This window comes from Anabrus simplex, chromosome 4 (genome assembly GCF_040414725.1).
Source record: "Anabrus simplex isolate iqAnaSimp1 chromosome 4, ASM4041472v1, whole genome shotgun sequence".
Classification (NCBI taxonomy): domain Eukaryota; kingdom Metazoa; phylum Arthropoda; class Insecta; order Orthoptera; family Tettigoniidae; genus Anabrus; species Anabrus simplex.
This window is the reverse complement of record NC_090268.1, coordinates 330,563,529-330,579,978: the sequence shown is the minus strand read 5'-3', so window position 1 is coordinate 330,579,978 and position 16,450 is coordinate 330,563,529. Positions and strand designations below refer to the sequence as shown.

General features: G+C 42.4%; 1 protein-coding gene across 2 annotated transcripts in view; it reads left to right on the top strand.

Moving 5' to 3' along the window:
* LOC136872695 (uncharacterized protein KIAA1143 homolog) overlaps positions 1-16,450 on the top strand; it is a 465,865-nt gene that overhangs the window by 258,786 nt on the left and 190,629 nt on the right. Inside the window, exon 3 of one of the 2 annotated variants that reach the window (XM_068227509.1) lies at positions 2,103-2,248. The exons of the other annotated variant lie outside the window; for it this stretch is intronic. Coding sequence (XP_068083610.1) covers positions 2,103-2,224 — 122 coding nt within the window. The 3' untranslated portion in view covers positions 2,225-2,248. Of the gene's footprint in view, positions 1-2,102; positions 2,249-16,450 lie in introns of those variants that run through there. 2 annotated transcript variants of the gene reach the window in all.

Genomic DNA, 16,450 nt, shown 5'->3' with positions numbered 1-16,450 from the left:
CGTAAATAACTTTTAACTGACTTTTCTGGTTTGTTATTTTCAAATTATAATTGGCAGACCATTTACGTTCACATCCATCTAGAAATGCAGAAAAGTTGTAATTTATTAGACTAGCGTAGGCCTATCATCTTCCAGTCTTCTTAAAATCTATTTCGTGAGTTATTTACGCTAATGCACCTTACTTTGTTGAGGATGGCATAGTAGGCGTCAGCTGCCTGGGCCCACTACTTACAGCTATGCTGTTTTTCAAGTGCACACGTATTCAGTATTGCTATGCAGCCGGTTTAATTTGTACAAATCTTTGACATCGGCGCTCAACTCAACCTACTGTCCTCTTCAGTTTGTTGAACTTCACAGTGCACTCATTTTGATACCGGTCTTGCTAACACATTTATCAGAGTACCTCTCGAACAACTAATAAGAGCGGCCTCTTTGTGAGATAGAGGCAACAAATCTGGCGCTCGTTCAATCTGCCTCGTGGCGTCTCAAAACACAAACGCACGAATTCCAAGAAGAGGTGTAGTGAGGGTTGGGTTGTTTCATCTGGATCAGTTTCAAAATACACAAGCCGGGCGAGACTCTTTTAAATGTTTAAGTGTTCACCCTATGCACATTATTTAAAATGCTGTTTTAAGGTGGTAACCAAAATAACGCTCGAAATTTAAAAACGTTCAGTTAAAATACTGAGTAGTGCGCACAAGCCAGCCTTAACTCTTATGCGTGCCTTCTTGTAATTGGCAGCTCTGTCATCTAGAGGTGGGCCTGTCGTGTAGCCTCGCACACAGCGTACGCGATGGGGGGTTGAAGAACCTTCGGATGCCATAGAATACTGAGTTTTGTCACTCGTGCGCAGTTTTAATCAATAAACCACATATTTTGGCTCATTATTTAGTATAATATGTGGACTGAACACGTACCTGGATCCTCCCGCGGTCACCGCCCTTAAGCAGGTACCTACTCCCTGGAATCGTATGGTTTGCTACACATTAAAATGTTTGTTTAGGGCAGTTTTTAGTGATGTGTTTGAGACTATTTTCTGCGAATTTACTTCGTATGTTTTGCGACTCATGTGTTTTTAGACGTAACCAATCTGCTCTTTAAGCGTGCGTGATAAATCCCTCCTTATTCATACTTCAACCACTTCTCGACCTATAGATCTATGATATTTGGAGCAGCAAACTGGAGACTTTGTACAGTCAGTCGTTATACGCATTCATTTGCTGGTGAGTATAACGATTGTCTTCCGGCTGCACCAGTGCTGCGGATTATGTGTTCTTAGCTGGCGAAAGACGGGCCAGTTCTAGAACCACAAGCTATGCTGCAATGCTGGCATATCAAATATACCAGTGCTCTTTGCTGTAACGCCTGGTTATCGGCCCCCGTGGGACAACACGTAGCTGCATCATCCGATCATATGCTACATCTTTCCAGTTGTTCGAGTCAGTTTGCCACTTCCTCATGTTAGAGTTTAGAAGAACGAAATTGTACCACTTTTGCTGTCCTCTCTGATTACGTTATCCATCCTTCAATTGAGAACACTTACTTTATAAGGCGTGCATATGACCAACGGTAAGACATGCGGGCGACGTGTCTAGCCCATCGCAGTCGAACTTTTATAATAATATAATAATATAATATATTATTATTATTATTATTATTATTATTATTATTATTATTATTATTATTATTATTATTATTATTATTATTATTGCCTCAGTGCTCGTGCTTCATCCAAGATAATAATGTTTGTTAGACGTTCCTTCCACTTTACCCTCAGCATTATTCTAATACAGCGCTGGCGGTGTTTTTCCATACATTTTAAGCGTCGTCAGTAAATAATTCTAAGTCCTGCAAGCATAAGTTGGTGTCACTGTGACTTTATAAACATGTAGCCTGGCCGCAACATAGAAATCATGATTGTCGAAAACCCTTTTAAGGACACATGTCTGTGAAGACCACGGTAAAGTGGGTGGGTGGGTGGGTGGGTGGACGGACGGATGGATGGATGGATGGATGGATGGATGGACGGACGGACGGACGGACGGACGGACGGATTTTTTTTTTAACATACGTTTAATTTGTTTTTGTCCTACTTGTTACAGGTTATTTTTCTGGACGTGGGCTCCTGTCCAAACACCTTCACAAGATGTTGATGTTTTTAAAATTAATTTCGAAACACTCCTTATATAATTTATTTGCCTATGTCGGACAAGAATATTCGTAGAGTTGAGACCCTTTTTGAAGTTGCAGAAATATGTTCAGGCTCATAAAATATATTAATAACTTCGCAATAGTATAATGATGATGACATCAATAACATGGAAAGTAACAAAAAGAAAGAGAAAAAACTTCGACTGTCTTCGACCAGAATTGGGCAGTTGTTATTGAATGGCCATTAACAACCAATACAGCAAGAAAGCAATCGAACGTACCCTGACTGCATTAAAAATATAACCACTGTTAGATGCACTGACGGCGAATTCTTTCGTATCCCGAAACAGTTATTCATATAAAGTATATTTTGCAAGACCAGTATTTGACGATTATCCTTTGTAAATATTACCGGAATATATTAGCTAACTGGCGAAATCTTGGATAATCTCTTACAAAAGCAAGGATTTCATTCATTGCCAAAATCTAGAATATTTTGATGACCTATAATTCCTGAACTTCCGTTAAAAAATATGCCACAGTTCTAGTTTCAGTTATTCATAAGTATACACATATGCCACTGATTTAGAAATATCGGTCCTTTTCTCGATTTAATAAAAAATGAACGTTTCAGAATTAGATTCCATATAACTCAACAATAAAAAGTCACAAATATACAATTATTTGTTCATTGAATTATAATGGCCGATAAGAACTCAATTTGCTAAAATGAAATGCTAACCAAAATGCACGTTCAAAAAGTTGTGTGTACGCAGATCATAAGATAGTATTTGAGTTAATATTGTGATAAACTGCTCTTGAAAAGTCTTAACAAGCAAATATAGTGACAAATTACGAGAATTCTGAAAAAAATCCTAATTCAGTGGCGGATCCCTCTACTTATTTAATAACATAGATATCTCACATAGACTTCTCTTAAATAAACAAAAGCGATGGCGATTAAACAAAAAGATTACAGACGCAGACACACCAGTACAGATATTTCAAATCAGAACTTCAGAAGTTTCTTTTAGGCAGGAATTCAAGGTTCTGGAAATTGCAATATTCTTATCTTTTAAGACAACAACGTTAATAACTAAGCGTTTGTACAGAAACTTTGGCTGCAAAAATGAGGTTACGCCTTTTAAAATGAACTTGGGCATTAATGATTGGGCCTTAGTGAAAGAGGAGATGCAAATCCTAATTCAGTGGCGGATCCCTCAACTTATTTAATAACATAGATATCTCACATAGACTTCTCTTACATAAACAAAAGCGATGGCGATTAAACAAAAAGATTACAGACGCAGACACACCAGTACAGATATTTCAAATCAGAACTTCAGAAGTTTCTTTTAGGCAGGAATTCAAGGTTCTGGAAATTGCAATATTCTTATCTTTTAAGACAACAACGTTAATAACTAAGCGTTTGTACAGAAACTTTGGCTGCAAAAATGAGGTTACGCTTTTTAAAATGAACTTGGGCATTAATGAATGGGTCTTAGTGAAAGAGGAGATGCAAATCCTAATTTGAACATGAGTTATCATCATCATGCAAATCGTAATTTGAAAATGAGCTATCACCACCACCATCACCACCACCACCACCACCACCACCACCACCACCACCACCGCTACTACCTGTCTTAAAGTCAGACGGTATCTAAAATTTGCACTCAACGAGAAATTTAGCGAATAATGTTCACAAATCAGCAATTACAGCGATGAACTGGTGTCTATAGGGAAGACATGTAAAGTGATCGAATGCGTGATAAAAATACGAAATTAGGACAGATGACCAAATGGGTAGTTACTGTTTTTTGAATGAAATATCTAGAACAAGATGTAAGAAGAATAACGTATCGAATTAGCAGTTGAGATCGCCGGTGTTTTGTAAGTAGGAGGGTTCACAGATCAAATTAGTCTTGCATCGGTCTGTTTTATAGGCCTAACAAGTGGGTGACGTCCGGCTCCATGGTTAAATGGTTAGCGTCGGTAGGGTCGGGAATTTCAACCTTAATTGGTTAATTTCGCCGGCACGGGGGCTGGGTGTATGTGTCGTCTTCATCAACATTTCATCCTCATCATGACGCGCAGGTCGCCTACGGGAATCAAACCAAAAGACCTGCATCTGGCGAGTCGAACTTGTCCTCGGACACTCGCGGCACTAAAAGCCATAAGCCATTTCATTTCAACTGGGTGAACAGTGGCTATGATATTCTTAGGCTGATCTGACAAACATGAAAGTACTGTAGCTACTGGGATTATTGGAAAGAACAAGTTGAAACACTGGAGGGTATTCATAATGAACACATACAAAACAGTTTGAAATAAACCTGTTGTATAAATCTGTGCGCATGAACGGGATTGAGTAGAAAAGCCATGTGAGGGGATAAGAGTGAGAAGCGGGAAGTAAATGTCTTAGGAGACACTATTAAGAGGAACAAAGCGAGACCTAGTGGACGATGATTAGACTCTATATAAAATATTTCGGAGAACCTAGACGACTGTAATAGACTCTATATGAAATGTTTCTGGGGACCCAGGGAACTGTCGTTAGACTATACGTAAATATAAGATATTTTGCTGTAGGAAGTGTGGAACTTGAAGTTACAGCTCTCGCTGCGAACGGAAGATTATGGAGTTGGAGACTGAAGGACTGATGACAAACATTCAAAATAAACATACTATTTAATGTACCATTAAGTACGGTTACAATTTAATTCGGTAAAGAGATATTTTGCTTGTCATTAACCTGTTTGATCGCATTTTTAACCTCTAAACATGCTTCTTCTTCTTCTTCTTCTTCTTCTTCTTCTTCTTCTTCTTCTTCTTCTTCTTCTTTGCGAATGGGCCGTATAGTACCACGTGGAGTCAGCAATTGTTAACTTTCCTTTTACCCCAGTAGGCCTATTCTTTCAAACGCAACGGGCGGGTTTATTTCAGTTCCTTCACTGTCAGATGTGGCTTTTCTCTTTTCTTCGAACACCCGTGTTTGTGTGATTATCACACTTTCACACTAGACAAATGATTAAGATAATGTTATTGGTTTTACATCCGACTAACCACTTTCACGGTTTTCGGAGACGCCGAGGTGCCAGAATTTAGCCCTGCAGGAGTTCTTTTACGTGCCAGAAAATCTACCGACACGAGGCTGACGTATTGAACACCTTCAAACACCACCGGACTGAGTCAGGATCGAACGTGCAAAGTTAGCGTCAGAAGGCCAGCGCCTCAACCGCCTGAGCCACTCAGCTGGGGCGGTACCTCAGTTAAGGCCACAACCGCTTACTTCCCACTCCTAGCCCTTTCCTATCCCATCATCGCCGAGAGACATATCTGTGTCGGTGGGACGTAAAGCAGACTGTAAAGAAAACAAGTTTATGTGATTTTTCCCCTGACTGCATCTCGGTCCTGTAGATTTGGCGATCCTAATTCTTGAAAGTCGTACAGTTGCTTGTAGTAGTCTTGTTTTTCAGGAGAGTGTCGGTTTTGTTCGATAGTCTTCTTGGGTCCATTCTTCCCTTTCTTTCTTTCGTTCTTTCTTTCTTTCTTTCTTTCTTTCTTTCTTTCTACCATACAGTAAAATAATAATTCTCTCTGTACTCTTAACATGTTTGCTTCACTTTAAAAGTATATCATATTACCAGGCAGAGCAGTTTTAGTAAGTATGCTATCAAGTTAGGAACGCACGGAGAGAAGATGGAAGTGCCTGTGGCCTTGCAGTGCTCTCTGTAAACAAATATGATGTTCATTTGAAGACAATACACCCTGTTGCGAAAGGTAGTCGACCAGGATTAAGGATTACTAGAAGGAAGAAAACAATGTACATTTAGCTATTTGTAGTGTGCAATAAAGTTATCTCCTTATTTCAGGTATTAATGTACAGACGTCTGAGTTACATTGGCTTTTTTTTGTACATCGTGAGTACAGTTATTACAGTTACAATAATACACATATCTTCATTGTAACCTATTACACCTTAGAGCTGCATCAAACCTGTCTATGGCCGGGCTGAGTGGCTCAGACGGTTAAGGCGCTGGCCTTCTAACCCCAACTTGGCAGGTTCGATCCTGGCTCAGTCCGGTGGTATTTGAAGATGCTCAAATACGACAGCCCCGTGTCGGTAGATTTACTGGCACGTAAAAGAACTCCCGCGAGACTAAATTCCGGCACCTCGGCGTCTCCGAAAACCGTAAAAGTAGTTAGTGGGACGTAAAGCAAATAACATTATTATTAAACCTGTCTATGAACTGATGACCCAAACTGTTGCCTATCAACGTTCAGTCTCCAACTCTCTGTGAATTTACTAAACTCCTCCATTTATTTTACACCGACACAGGTAAGTCTTATGGCGACGATGGGATAGGAAAGGGCTAGGAGTGGGAAGGAAGCGGCCGTGGCCTTAATTGAGGTACAGCCCCAGCATTTGCCTGGTATGAAAATGGGGAAATCACGGAACACCATCTTCAGGGCTGACAGTGGGGCTCGAACCCACTATCTCCAGAATGCAAGCTCACAGCTGTGCGACCCTAATCGCATGGCCGACTCGCTCGGTTAGTATACCTTTAAGGTAAGGTTAGTGTATTTGTTCCATAGTTTAATTCTAGTAAGTTAAGGGAGTGTGTTGCACACGGAATATACACAGCAAGACAGTTAATTTGTTTACTTCTAGCTTGGAGACCAGAGTAAGTACCAGCTATCTTATTTGAATTACCCCTGCATAACTGGAAGTCCACATCATATTTACTTAATAATATTAATGCATCAGCTAATTACATGTGTAATATTTGGGGTGAAGTATAATATGGTTTAATGGGCATAGTTTTTTTTGGTATTGGCTTTACGTCGCACCGACATAGATGGGTCTTATGGCGACGATGGGACAGGAAAGGGCTAGGATTGGGAAGGAAGCGGCCGTGGCCTTAATTAAGGTACAGCCCCAGCATTTGCCTGGTGTGAAAATGAGAAACCAAGGAAAACCATCTTCAGGGCTGCCGACAGTGGGGTTCGAACCCACTATCTCCCGAATACTGGATACTGGCCGCACTTAAGCGACTGCAGCTATCGAGCTCGGTGAATGGACATAGTAGTTTGCAAAACCTAATGAGGAATGACTGAAAAAAACGGCCGGTTCTCATTTACTGTCCATGAACATTCAGTTGAATATATGAAACGTGTGTTAACTTTAAAAACTAGAGTACAAATCACGGGGAGAATAGATAATAAACTTTCTTAGCTTGGGACAGAAGTTAAATATTTGAGGGACGTGTTAAAACCAGTCGTTGCTTTGGTCAAAACATTGACCATACAAGACCTACCTTTCAGGATCACAACTATGGGTTTAGGCCAACGCATACTGGAATGGTCCTAGAGATAATAACAACCAGGCGAGTTGGCCGTGTGGTTAGGGCCGCACAGCTATGAACTTGCATCCGGGAGATAGTGGGTTCGAACCCCACTCTCGGCAGCCTTGAAGATGGTTTTCCGTGGTTTCCGATTTCACACCAGGCAAATGCTCGGGCTGTACCTTAATTAAGGCCATGGCTGCTTCCTTCCCACTCCTAGGTCTTTCCTATCCCATCGTCGCCGTAAGACCTATATGTGTCGGTGCGACGTTAAGCAAATTGAAAAAAAAAAAGTTAATAGCAGAATTCGATCCTTTACTAGTCAATCATGTAGAACTTGGAAACAAAGGAAAAGGTAGCACATCGTATCTTTCTTTCCTAACGTGTGAAGAGTTCATATCCTTTCTGGCTGAAAGGGTAGTGAAGTATATTGTAGATGAAGTGAAGGAAACCAAGTGTTTTTCCACCATATTATACTTCACCCCAAATATTACACATGTAATTAGCTGATGCATTAATAATAAGTAAATATGATGTGGACTTTCAGTTATACAGGGTTAATTATATGACAATCCAAACAATATGGCTGGTAGTTACTCTCGTCTCCAAGCTAGAATTAAACAAATCAACAGTCTTGCTGTGTATATTCCGTGTGCAACACACTCCCTCAACTTAGGACTATAGAATCGTGTGCAGGAGAGCGTTCTACTCAAGCGACTTCACTTTTTGTTGCAACAAATGTACATTTTTTTTCTCTGTTTCGACTACTGTAGCAGTTGGAATATTTTGCACGCAAAATTAAATAACCCAGTCTCCGTAAAACTGCCCAGAAATACGCTGGTCTGGGTGTCACGATGCCTGCTATATTCTCAGTGTTAACTGGGCAAAAATAGTGTTAGCTTTAAAAGTTATTCAAAAGCACGAAATTTAAAACAAAAGACGTGTTCACAAAGATACGAGGTGACTGAAGTGCTACGGTATGCAGTCTACAGAGTCTGGAACTTACGATAATGACAACTTGTTGACCCTCTGTGGGTGGGGGGATGCAGACGAAGTTTACACCCGCTGTATCCCCCGCCTGTCGTAAGAGGCGACTAAAAGGGACGACAAAGGGATGCTGAATTTTGAACAATGACCTTAGCTGTGATCAGTACCATCACGCGAGGAACACCATGAGTAGACTTTTCTTACGATTAGTTCCACTATATAAGGAATACCATGGGTCTGTGAGTGTATCATTATGGGTTTACATTACCCGTGTATAGTATCCGCCACTATCGACGGAGGCTCCCCTCTGTACAGGTACGGTTGGAACACCCCGAGGAGATAAAAGGAGGCTATTGTCGTTGAGTTGTTTCAGCATCTGGTTGTGGACATCATGGGTCTGCGTTTTGAGGTACACCATGGGACCGGGCGTTGCCTGTGATTAGTACCACTATATGAGCGACACCATGGGTCTGTACCCACTGTGTGAGGATAGTACGGGTCGCTGTGATTTGTACCACTGTGTGAGGAACACCGTGGGTTTGCGTTGCCTATGAATGGCGTCATTATGTGAGAAACACTATAGGTCTGCGTTACATGTGAGTAGTACCGCTACATGAGAAATACCATGGTTCTATTTTACTAGCCGTAAGTACCACTATGAGGAGCCGTTGACCTGGATTTTAGGCCCCTTTAGACAACAAGTATCATCGATTCAGGATTGTGCTTTGGAAGCAGCCCATTGTTTTATGTTAGTTTCTGGGAAGGTGGGACATTGCGGGTCGGATCCATTGATTGTTTTAAGTTCATCATCATTGTTCATCATCGTCTGTTTTGAATTCTAGTCAGTGGATTGATTTTGGAATTATTTTTAACTTCGAAAAAATGTATAAACTACCTGCAAAAGAAAACATATGGTAACAGTATTATACTTGAAAAAAAAAATGTTAATTAAAATGGTATTACATACTTCGTTCTTAAAACTGCCTCCGTGGCTCAGACGGCAGCGCGTCGGCCTCTCACCGCTGGATACCGTGATTCAAATCCCGGTCACTCCATGTGAGATTTGTGCTGGACAAAGCGGAGGCGGGACAGGGTTTTCTCCGGGTACTCCGGTTTTCCCTGTCATCTTTCATTCTAGCAACACTCTCCATTCTTATTTCATAGCATTTATCAGTCATTAATATCACCTTGGGAGTGGCGACCCCATTGTAATAATAGCCTATATCTGGTTCATTCATTACATCCCTGACACGGTAAAGACTGGAAAACAGGTTGTAGGTTTTCATTTTCACGTCGTTCTTAAGAGGACATCATCAGATTCTATCAAAATCATTCTCGAATATTTAGAAATGTATAAACATTTATGTTTATTGAGAAGGAGAGAAAAAAGGAAGTCATTAAGATAAGTTCCAGATTTCCTTCCGGGTGATCCGAACACGCCTTTACCGCCTCGGCCAGCATTGCCTAAACCAGTCATAGAGCGTAACCCTAACCTCATGGCACTACAGCCCTTGAAGGGCCTTGGCCTACCAAGCGACCGCTGCTCAGCCCGAAGGCCTGCAGATTACGAGGTGTCGTGTGGTCAGCACGACGATCCCTCTCGGCCGTTATTCTTGGCTTTCTAGACCGGGGCTGCCATCTCACCGTCAAATAGCTCCTCAATTCTAATCACGTAGGCTTAGTAGACCTCGAACCAGCCCTCAGATCCAGGTGAAAATTCCTGGCCTGACTGGGAATCTAACCCGGGACCTCCGGCTGAGGCAGGCACCTAACCCTGCACCACGGAGCCGGCATCATAGACCGCAACGGTAATGTTTATACTAAGCTGCGTGCACACCGAGCCCGCTTCGCATAGTGTGCGCCGGGCTGAGTGGCTCAGACGGTTAAGGCGCTAGCCTTCTAACCCCAACTTGGCAGGTTCTATCCTGGCTCAGTCCGGTGGTATTTGAAGGTGCTCAAGTACGACAGCCTCGTTTCGGTAGATTTACTGGCACGTAAAAGAACTCCTGCGGGACTAAATTCCGGCACCTCGGCGTCTCCGAAGACCGTGAAAGTAGTTAGTGGGTCGTAAAGCAAATAACATTATTATTATTATTATTATTATTATTATTATTATTATTATTATTATTATTATTATTATTATTATTATTATTATTATTATTATTATCGCATAGTGTGTCGCGTGTAGCGTGAAGTGCTATGCATCGCGCAAGACGTGCTTGCTGTTCACACCGAAAACTCTACTTAGTTTAGCGTGAAGCGTTTTAGGGTGGTCACAAACTAATGCCGTTATCCAAGTACAATAGAAACAGTTTTCTTCTTCTTGTTCTTAATCTGTTTTCCCTCCAAGGTCGGTTTTTCCCTCGGACTCAGCGAGGGATCCCACCTCTACCGCATCAAGGGCAGTGTCCTCAAGCTTAAGACTCTGGGTCGGGGGATACAACTGGGGAGGATGACCAGTACCTCGCCCAGGCTGCCTCACCTGCTATGCTGAACAGGGGCCTTGTGGAGGGATGGGAAGATTGGATGGGACAGGCAAGGAAGAGAGAAGGAAGCGGCCGTGGCCTTAAGTTAGGTACCATCCCGACATTTGCCTGGAGGAGAAGTGGGAAACCACGGAAAACCACTTCCAGGATGGCTGAGGTGCGAATCGAACCCACCTCTACTCAGTTGACCTCCCGAGGCTGAGTGAACCCCGTTCCAGCCCTCGTACCACTTTTCAAATTTCGTGGCAGAGCCGGGAATCGAACCCGGACCTCCGGGGGTGGCAGCTAATCACGCTAACCACTACACCACAGAGGCGGACTAGAAACAGTTTACTGATGGATAATAGTTACCTAAAATTGAAAATTAGAAAGAAGAATCGAAAGTGGGTTCATGAATTTAAGGAAGAACGAATTAATTTCGGAGAATTCCATCGTTTGTACAGAGATGCAAGACTTTATCGCCATAATTTTTATGATTACTTCAGAATGACAAAAGCTTAAGTGCGGCCAGTATCCAGTATTCGGCAGATAGTAGGTTCGAACCCCACTGTCGGCAGCCCTGAAAATGGTTTTCCGTGGTTTCCTATTTTCACACCAGGCAAATCCTGGGGCTGTACCTTAATTAAGGCCACGGCCGCTTCCTTCCCACTCCTAGCCATTTCCTGTCCCATCGACGCCGTAAGACCTATCTGTGTCGGTGCGACGTAAAACTACTAGCAAAAAAAAAAAAAAAAAAAAAAAAAAAAGAATGACAAAAATTACCTTTGACCTTCCAAACCCAGCAACTGAAATGTGGCGACAAGTAGCAGAGATATATTGGGGGAAATTCAATTTTCCCAGATGTCAAGGAGCACCGGCAGCAAACAGGTGGAAATTAAATTTCCGACTAAATCACGCTCTTTATGTAATAATTATGTATAGTATTTCGGAATATGTCCGCCTCTGTGGTGTAGTGGTTAGCGTGATTAGCTGCCACCCCCGGAGGTCCGGGTTCGATTCCCGGCTCTGCCACGAAATTTCAACAGTGGTACGAGGGCTGGAACGGGGTCCACTCAGCCTCAGGAGGTCAACTGAGTAGAGGTGGGTTCGATTCCCACCTCAGCCATCCTGGAAGTGGTTTTCCGTGGTTTCCCACTTCTCCTCCAGGCGAATGCCGGGATGGTACCTAACTTAAGGCCACGGCCGCTTCCTTCCCTCTTCCTTGCCTATCCCTTCCAATCTTCCCATCCCTCCACAAGGCCCCTTTCAGCATGGCAGGTGAGGCCGCCTGGGCGAGGTACTGGTCATACTCCCCAGTTGTATCCCCCGACCAAGAGTCTGAAGCTCCAGGACACTGCCCTTGAGGCGGTAGAGGTGGGATCCCTCGCTAAGTCCGAGGGAAAAACCGAACCTGGAGGGTAAACAGATGATGATGATGATGATGATGATGATTTCGGAATATTGTTACAATTAGCATACACAATTTATCATCGTAACAAAAGTGGAGTAAATGTGTGACAAATATAATTCATAAACAGAAATATTTACTTCCAAACCCACTTCTAGCCTGCAGAGTGATATTCTTCATGTTACCACCCTCCATTGGCAAAATTATAAACCGATATGACAGAGTCTGGGAGATTCTATGTACTTTGTCACAAAGTGTCCGACTACATGGCTAAATGGTTACCGTACTGGCCTTTGGTCGTAGAAGTCCCGGGTTCGAATCCCGGCAGAGTCGGGAATTTTAATCATAATTAGTAATTGCCATTGGCATGGGGACTGGGTGTATGTGTGTATTTATAATCATTTCATCCTCATCACGACGCAGATCACCTACGGGCGTCAATTCAAAAGACCACCTGACAAGCCGAACTTGTCCACGGACACTTCCATCAAAAAATCCACACGCAATTTCATCCTGTCACAACGTTAAGCCCAGTAAAGTGTGACCGTAGAAGTAATATTACTGTATATGTTTACTGTAGGAATGCGATAAAACTGTTGTAGATTCTTAATTCCATTTATTTTGCAAAACAGTTACATTTTTATAGTTTTTGTGTCTTGGGTTCCATATTTCTTCTCCTTGAAACACTGCATGAATAATTTCTTCTTCCATAGCTTCAGAACTAGCTAGGTAACGCTAAGCAATTAACCAACACTGCGCGTTGTCTGGCGCTTCGCTTAGCTGTAGGCGTTCAGCGCAGCAGAGCGCGGACGGTGTGAACACCTGGCTTAGGAACAAAGCACTGGTTATGCTTAGCGTGACGCTTAGCGTTGAGCTACACGCGACACACTATGCGTTAGGCCACGTGCACACCGAGCGCGCTTCGCATAGTGTGTCGCGTGTAGCGTGAAATGCTATGCATAGCGCAAGGCGTGCTTGCTGTTCACACCGAAAACTCTACGCCGTGCTCTCAGCTTAGGTTGGTGCGAGGCGTTTTAGGGTGGTCACAAGCTAATGCCGTTATCCAAGTACACTAGAAACAGTTTACTGATGGATAACAGTTACCTAAAATTGAAAATTAGGAAAAAGAATCGAAAGTGGGTTCATGAATTTAATGAAGAACGAATTACTTTCAGAGAATTCTATCGTTTGCACAGAGATGCAAGACTTTATCGCGATACATTTTATGATTACTTAAGAATGACAAAAAATACCTTTGACCTTCCAAACCCTGCAACTGAAATGTGGCGTCAAGTAGCAGAGAAGTATTGGGAGAAATTCAATTTTCCGAATTATCTAGGAGCACCGTGTAACAAACACGTGGAAATTAAATTTCTGACTAAATCACGCTCTTTATATAATAATTATAAATAGTATTTTGCAATATAGTTACAATTAACATACACAATTAATCATCGTAACAAAAGTGGAGTAAATGTGTGACAAATATATTTAATAAACAGAAATATTTACTTCCAAGCTCACTGCTAGCCTGCAGAGTGATATTCTTCATGTTACCACCCTCTATTGGCAAAATTATAAGCCGATATGACGGAGTCTGGGAGATTCTATGCACTTTGTCACAAAGTGTCCAGCTATATGGCTAAATGGTTACCGCACTGGCCTTTGGTCACAGAGTCCCGGGTTCGATTCCCGGCAGAGTCGGGAATTGTAATCATAATTAGTAAATTGCATTGGCACGGGGGCTGGGTGTATGTGTGTATTTATAATCATTTCATCCTCATCATGATGCAGGTCATCTACGGGCGTCATTTCAAAAGACCTGCACCTGGCAAGCCGAACTTCTCCTCGGACACTTCCGACACTAAAATCCATACCCAATCTCATCCTGTCACAATGTTAAGCCCAGTAAAGTGTGACAGTAGAAGTAATATTACTGTGTATGTTTACTGTAGGAATGCGATACAACTGTTGTAGATACTTAAGTCCACTTATTTTGCAAAACAGTTACATTTGTATAGTTTTTGTGTCTTGGGTTCCATATTTCTTCTCTTTGAAACACTGCATGAATAATTTCTTCTTCCATAGCTTCAGAACCAGCTAGGTAACGCTAAGCAATTAACCAACACTGCGCGTTGTCTGGCGCTTCGCTTAGCTGTAAGGTAGGCGTTCAGCGTAGCAGAGCGCGGACGGTGTGAACACCTGGATTACGAACAAAGCACTGGTTATGCTTAGCGTGACGCTTAGCGTTGAGCAACACGCGACACACTATGCGAAGCGCGCTCGGTGTGCACGCGGCCTTAGGCCCACGAGAGTTGGAGTCTGACGTTTATCGCCACCGGCGAAAAAAAGTTGACTAGCGCTGCTCGAAAATGTTTTGTTGCTATTGCAACGATAACATTGATGCCACATTTAAGAAATCTATTGTCAACGTGCCCGGCTCCGTGGTGTAGAGGTAGCGTGCCTGCCTCTCGCCCGGAGGCCCCGGGTTAGATTCCCGGCCAGGTCAGGAATTTTTCTCTCGACCTGAGGGGTGGTTCGAGGTCCACTCAGTCTACGTGATTAGAATTGAGGAGCTATCTGACGGTGAGATGAGGCCCCGACCTCGAAAGCCCAGAATAACGGCCGAGAGGAGGCGTCGTACTGACCACACGGGCCCTCGTAATTCGTAGGCCTTTGGGCTGAGCAGCGGTCGCTGGGCAGGCCAAAGCCCTTTCAAGGGCGTTAAGTGCCGAGAGGTTTGGTTTTTTGTTTGTTTTATTGTCAACGGAGTGGTGCTGTGTTAGTTGTTTCTGCTTTATGTATTTACGTGTTTGTTTTCTGAATATTATTTTCGTTGTTAGTTTCTTTTTCTTGTAAGTTAATAAGTGGCTAGTCGTACAGTTCTGTTCTGTATTGAACATGTGCATTTGTTTGGGTTATTGTCAGAAACTGATGATTTTAGTGATTATGAAATCTCATATTAATCGGCAATGACGTGTTCTGTCTTAAATGCTAGAATTATTAGCACGAGCTTAGGAATGGATCAACGTTTATTCAGTTGCATTAGGCCTACATGTGTTATTAAACACTCAGCCGGTATGAAAGGGTGATATGCCGCAGATGGCAATGGAGCGTACTTCGTAGTTACTGCTTTCGCCGCTTAAATGTCAGACTTCAACTCTCGTGGACCCAACTATAGGTTGTCAGGTAAAGGCGGAAACCGTACGGAACAAAAGACACTGGAATAGGCCACATTTTCTGCACACATGTGTACGGAGGAGTTAGTAAATTTTATGAAGGTAGACTCATTATTGTTAAAGGTGGAGTAGAAATAGTTAACCATGCTCAAACTTTAGCCAACGAGAGGATTTGTCCTCTTATATATTGAATCGCTCTTATACAGTACATGGACACCGCACAGCAATGGAGATGGACTTCTATTAAAGTATGTACTCACTTTTATTCAGTTCGAATGTGCCCATTGTACTAATGCGTGCACGTTTTGTTTTTAATAGCGGTATTTTAAAGCCGTATCCTGTGCAAAAGCTGTCGGCTCTTCACGCACATAATATCCCTGATGCAATGTAATTATGTGGAATGAACCCTGTTCTAGATAGCATTATGCATTAATTGTAATTGAATTGCAGATGGCGCTTCAGTCCAATAATACTTCATTCAAATAAAGTGGTAATTTATAAATAGGATGTGTTTTAAATGTACTGACTAATTTTGTTTGCTGCAAATTACAATAATATATGATATGTTGCAGTCCATTTCAGTCGAACCCTCACCATTTTACTTGCATACCCATTCATATTGGGAATATTTTAAATTAATTAATCCTTTCTTAATATGAAAGTAGATTCCCTCCAGGGTCTCTCGCCTTGAGAATGCGCTCATGGTTACTGTATTAAGGGGAAATACAACATAACCATCCTCTCTAAACCGAGCAGGTGGCTGTGTGGTTTGAGTCACGTAACTGTCTGCTTGCATTCGGGAGACTGTGGGTTCTAACCCCACTGTTGACGACGAGTCGGGAATTTTAACCTTCGTTTGGTTAATTCCAGTGACTCGAGGGCTGGGTGTTTGTGCTGTCCCCAACATCCCTG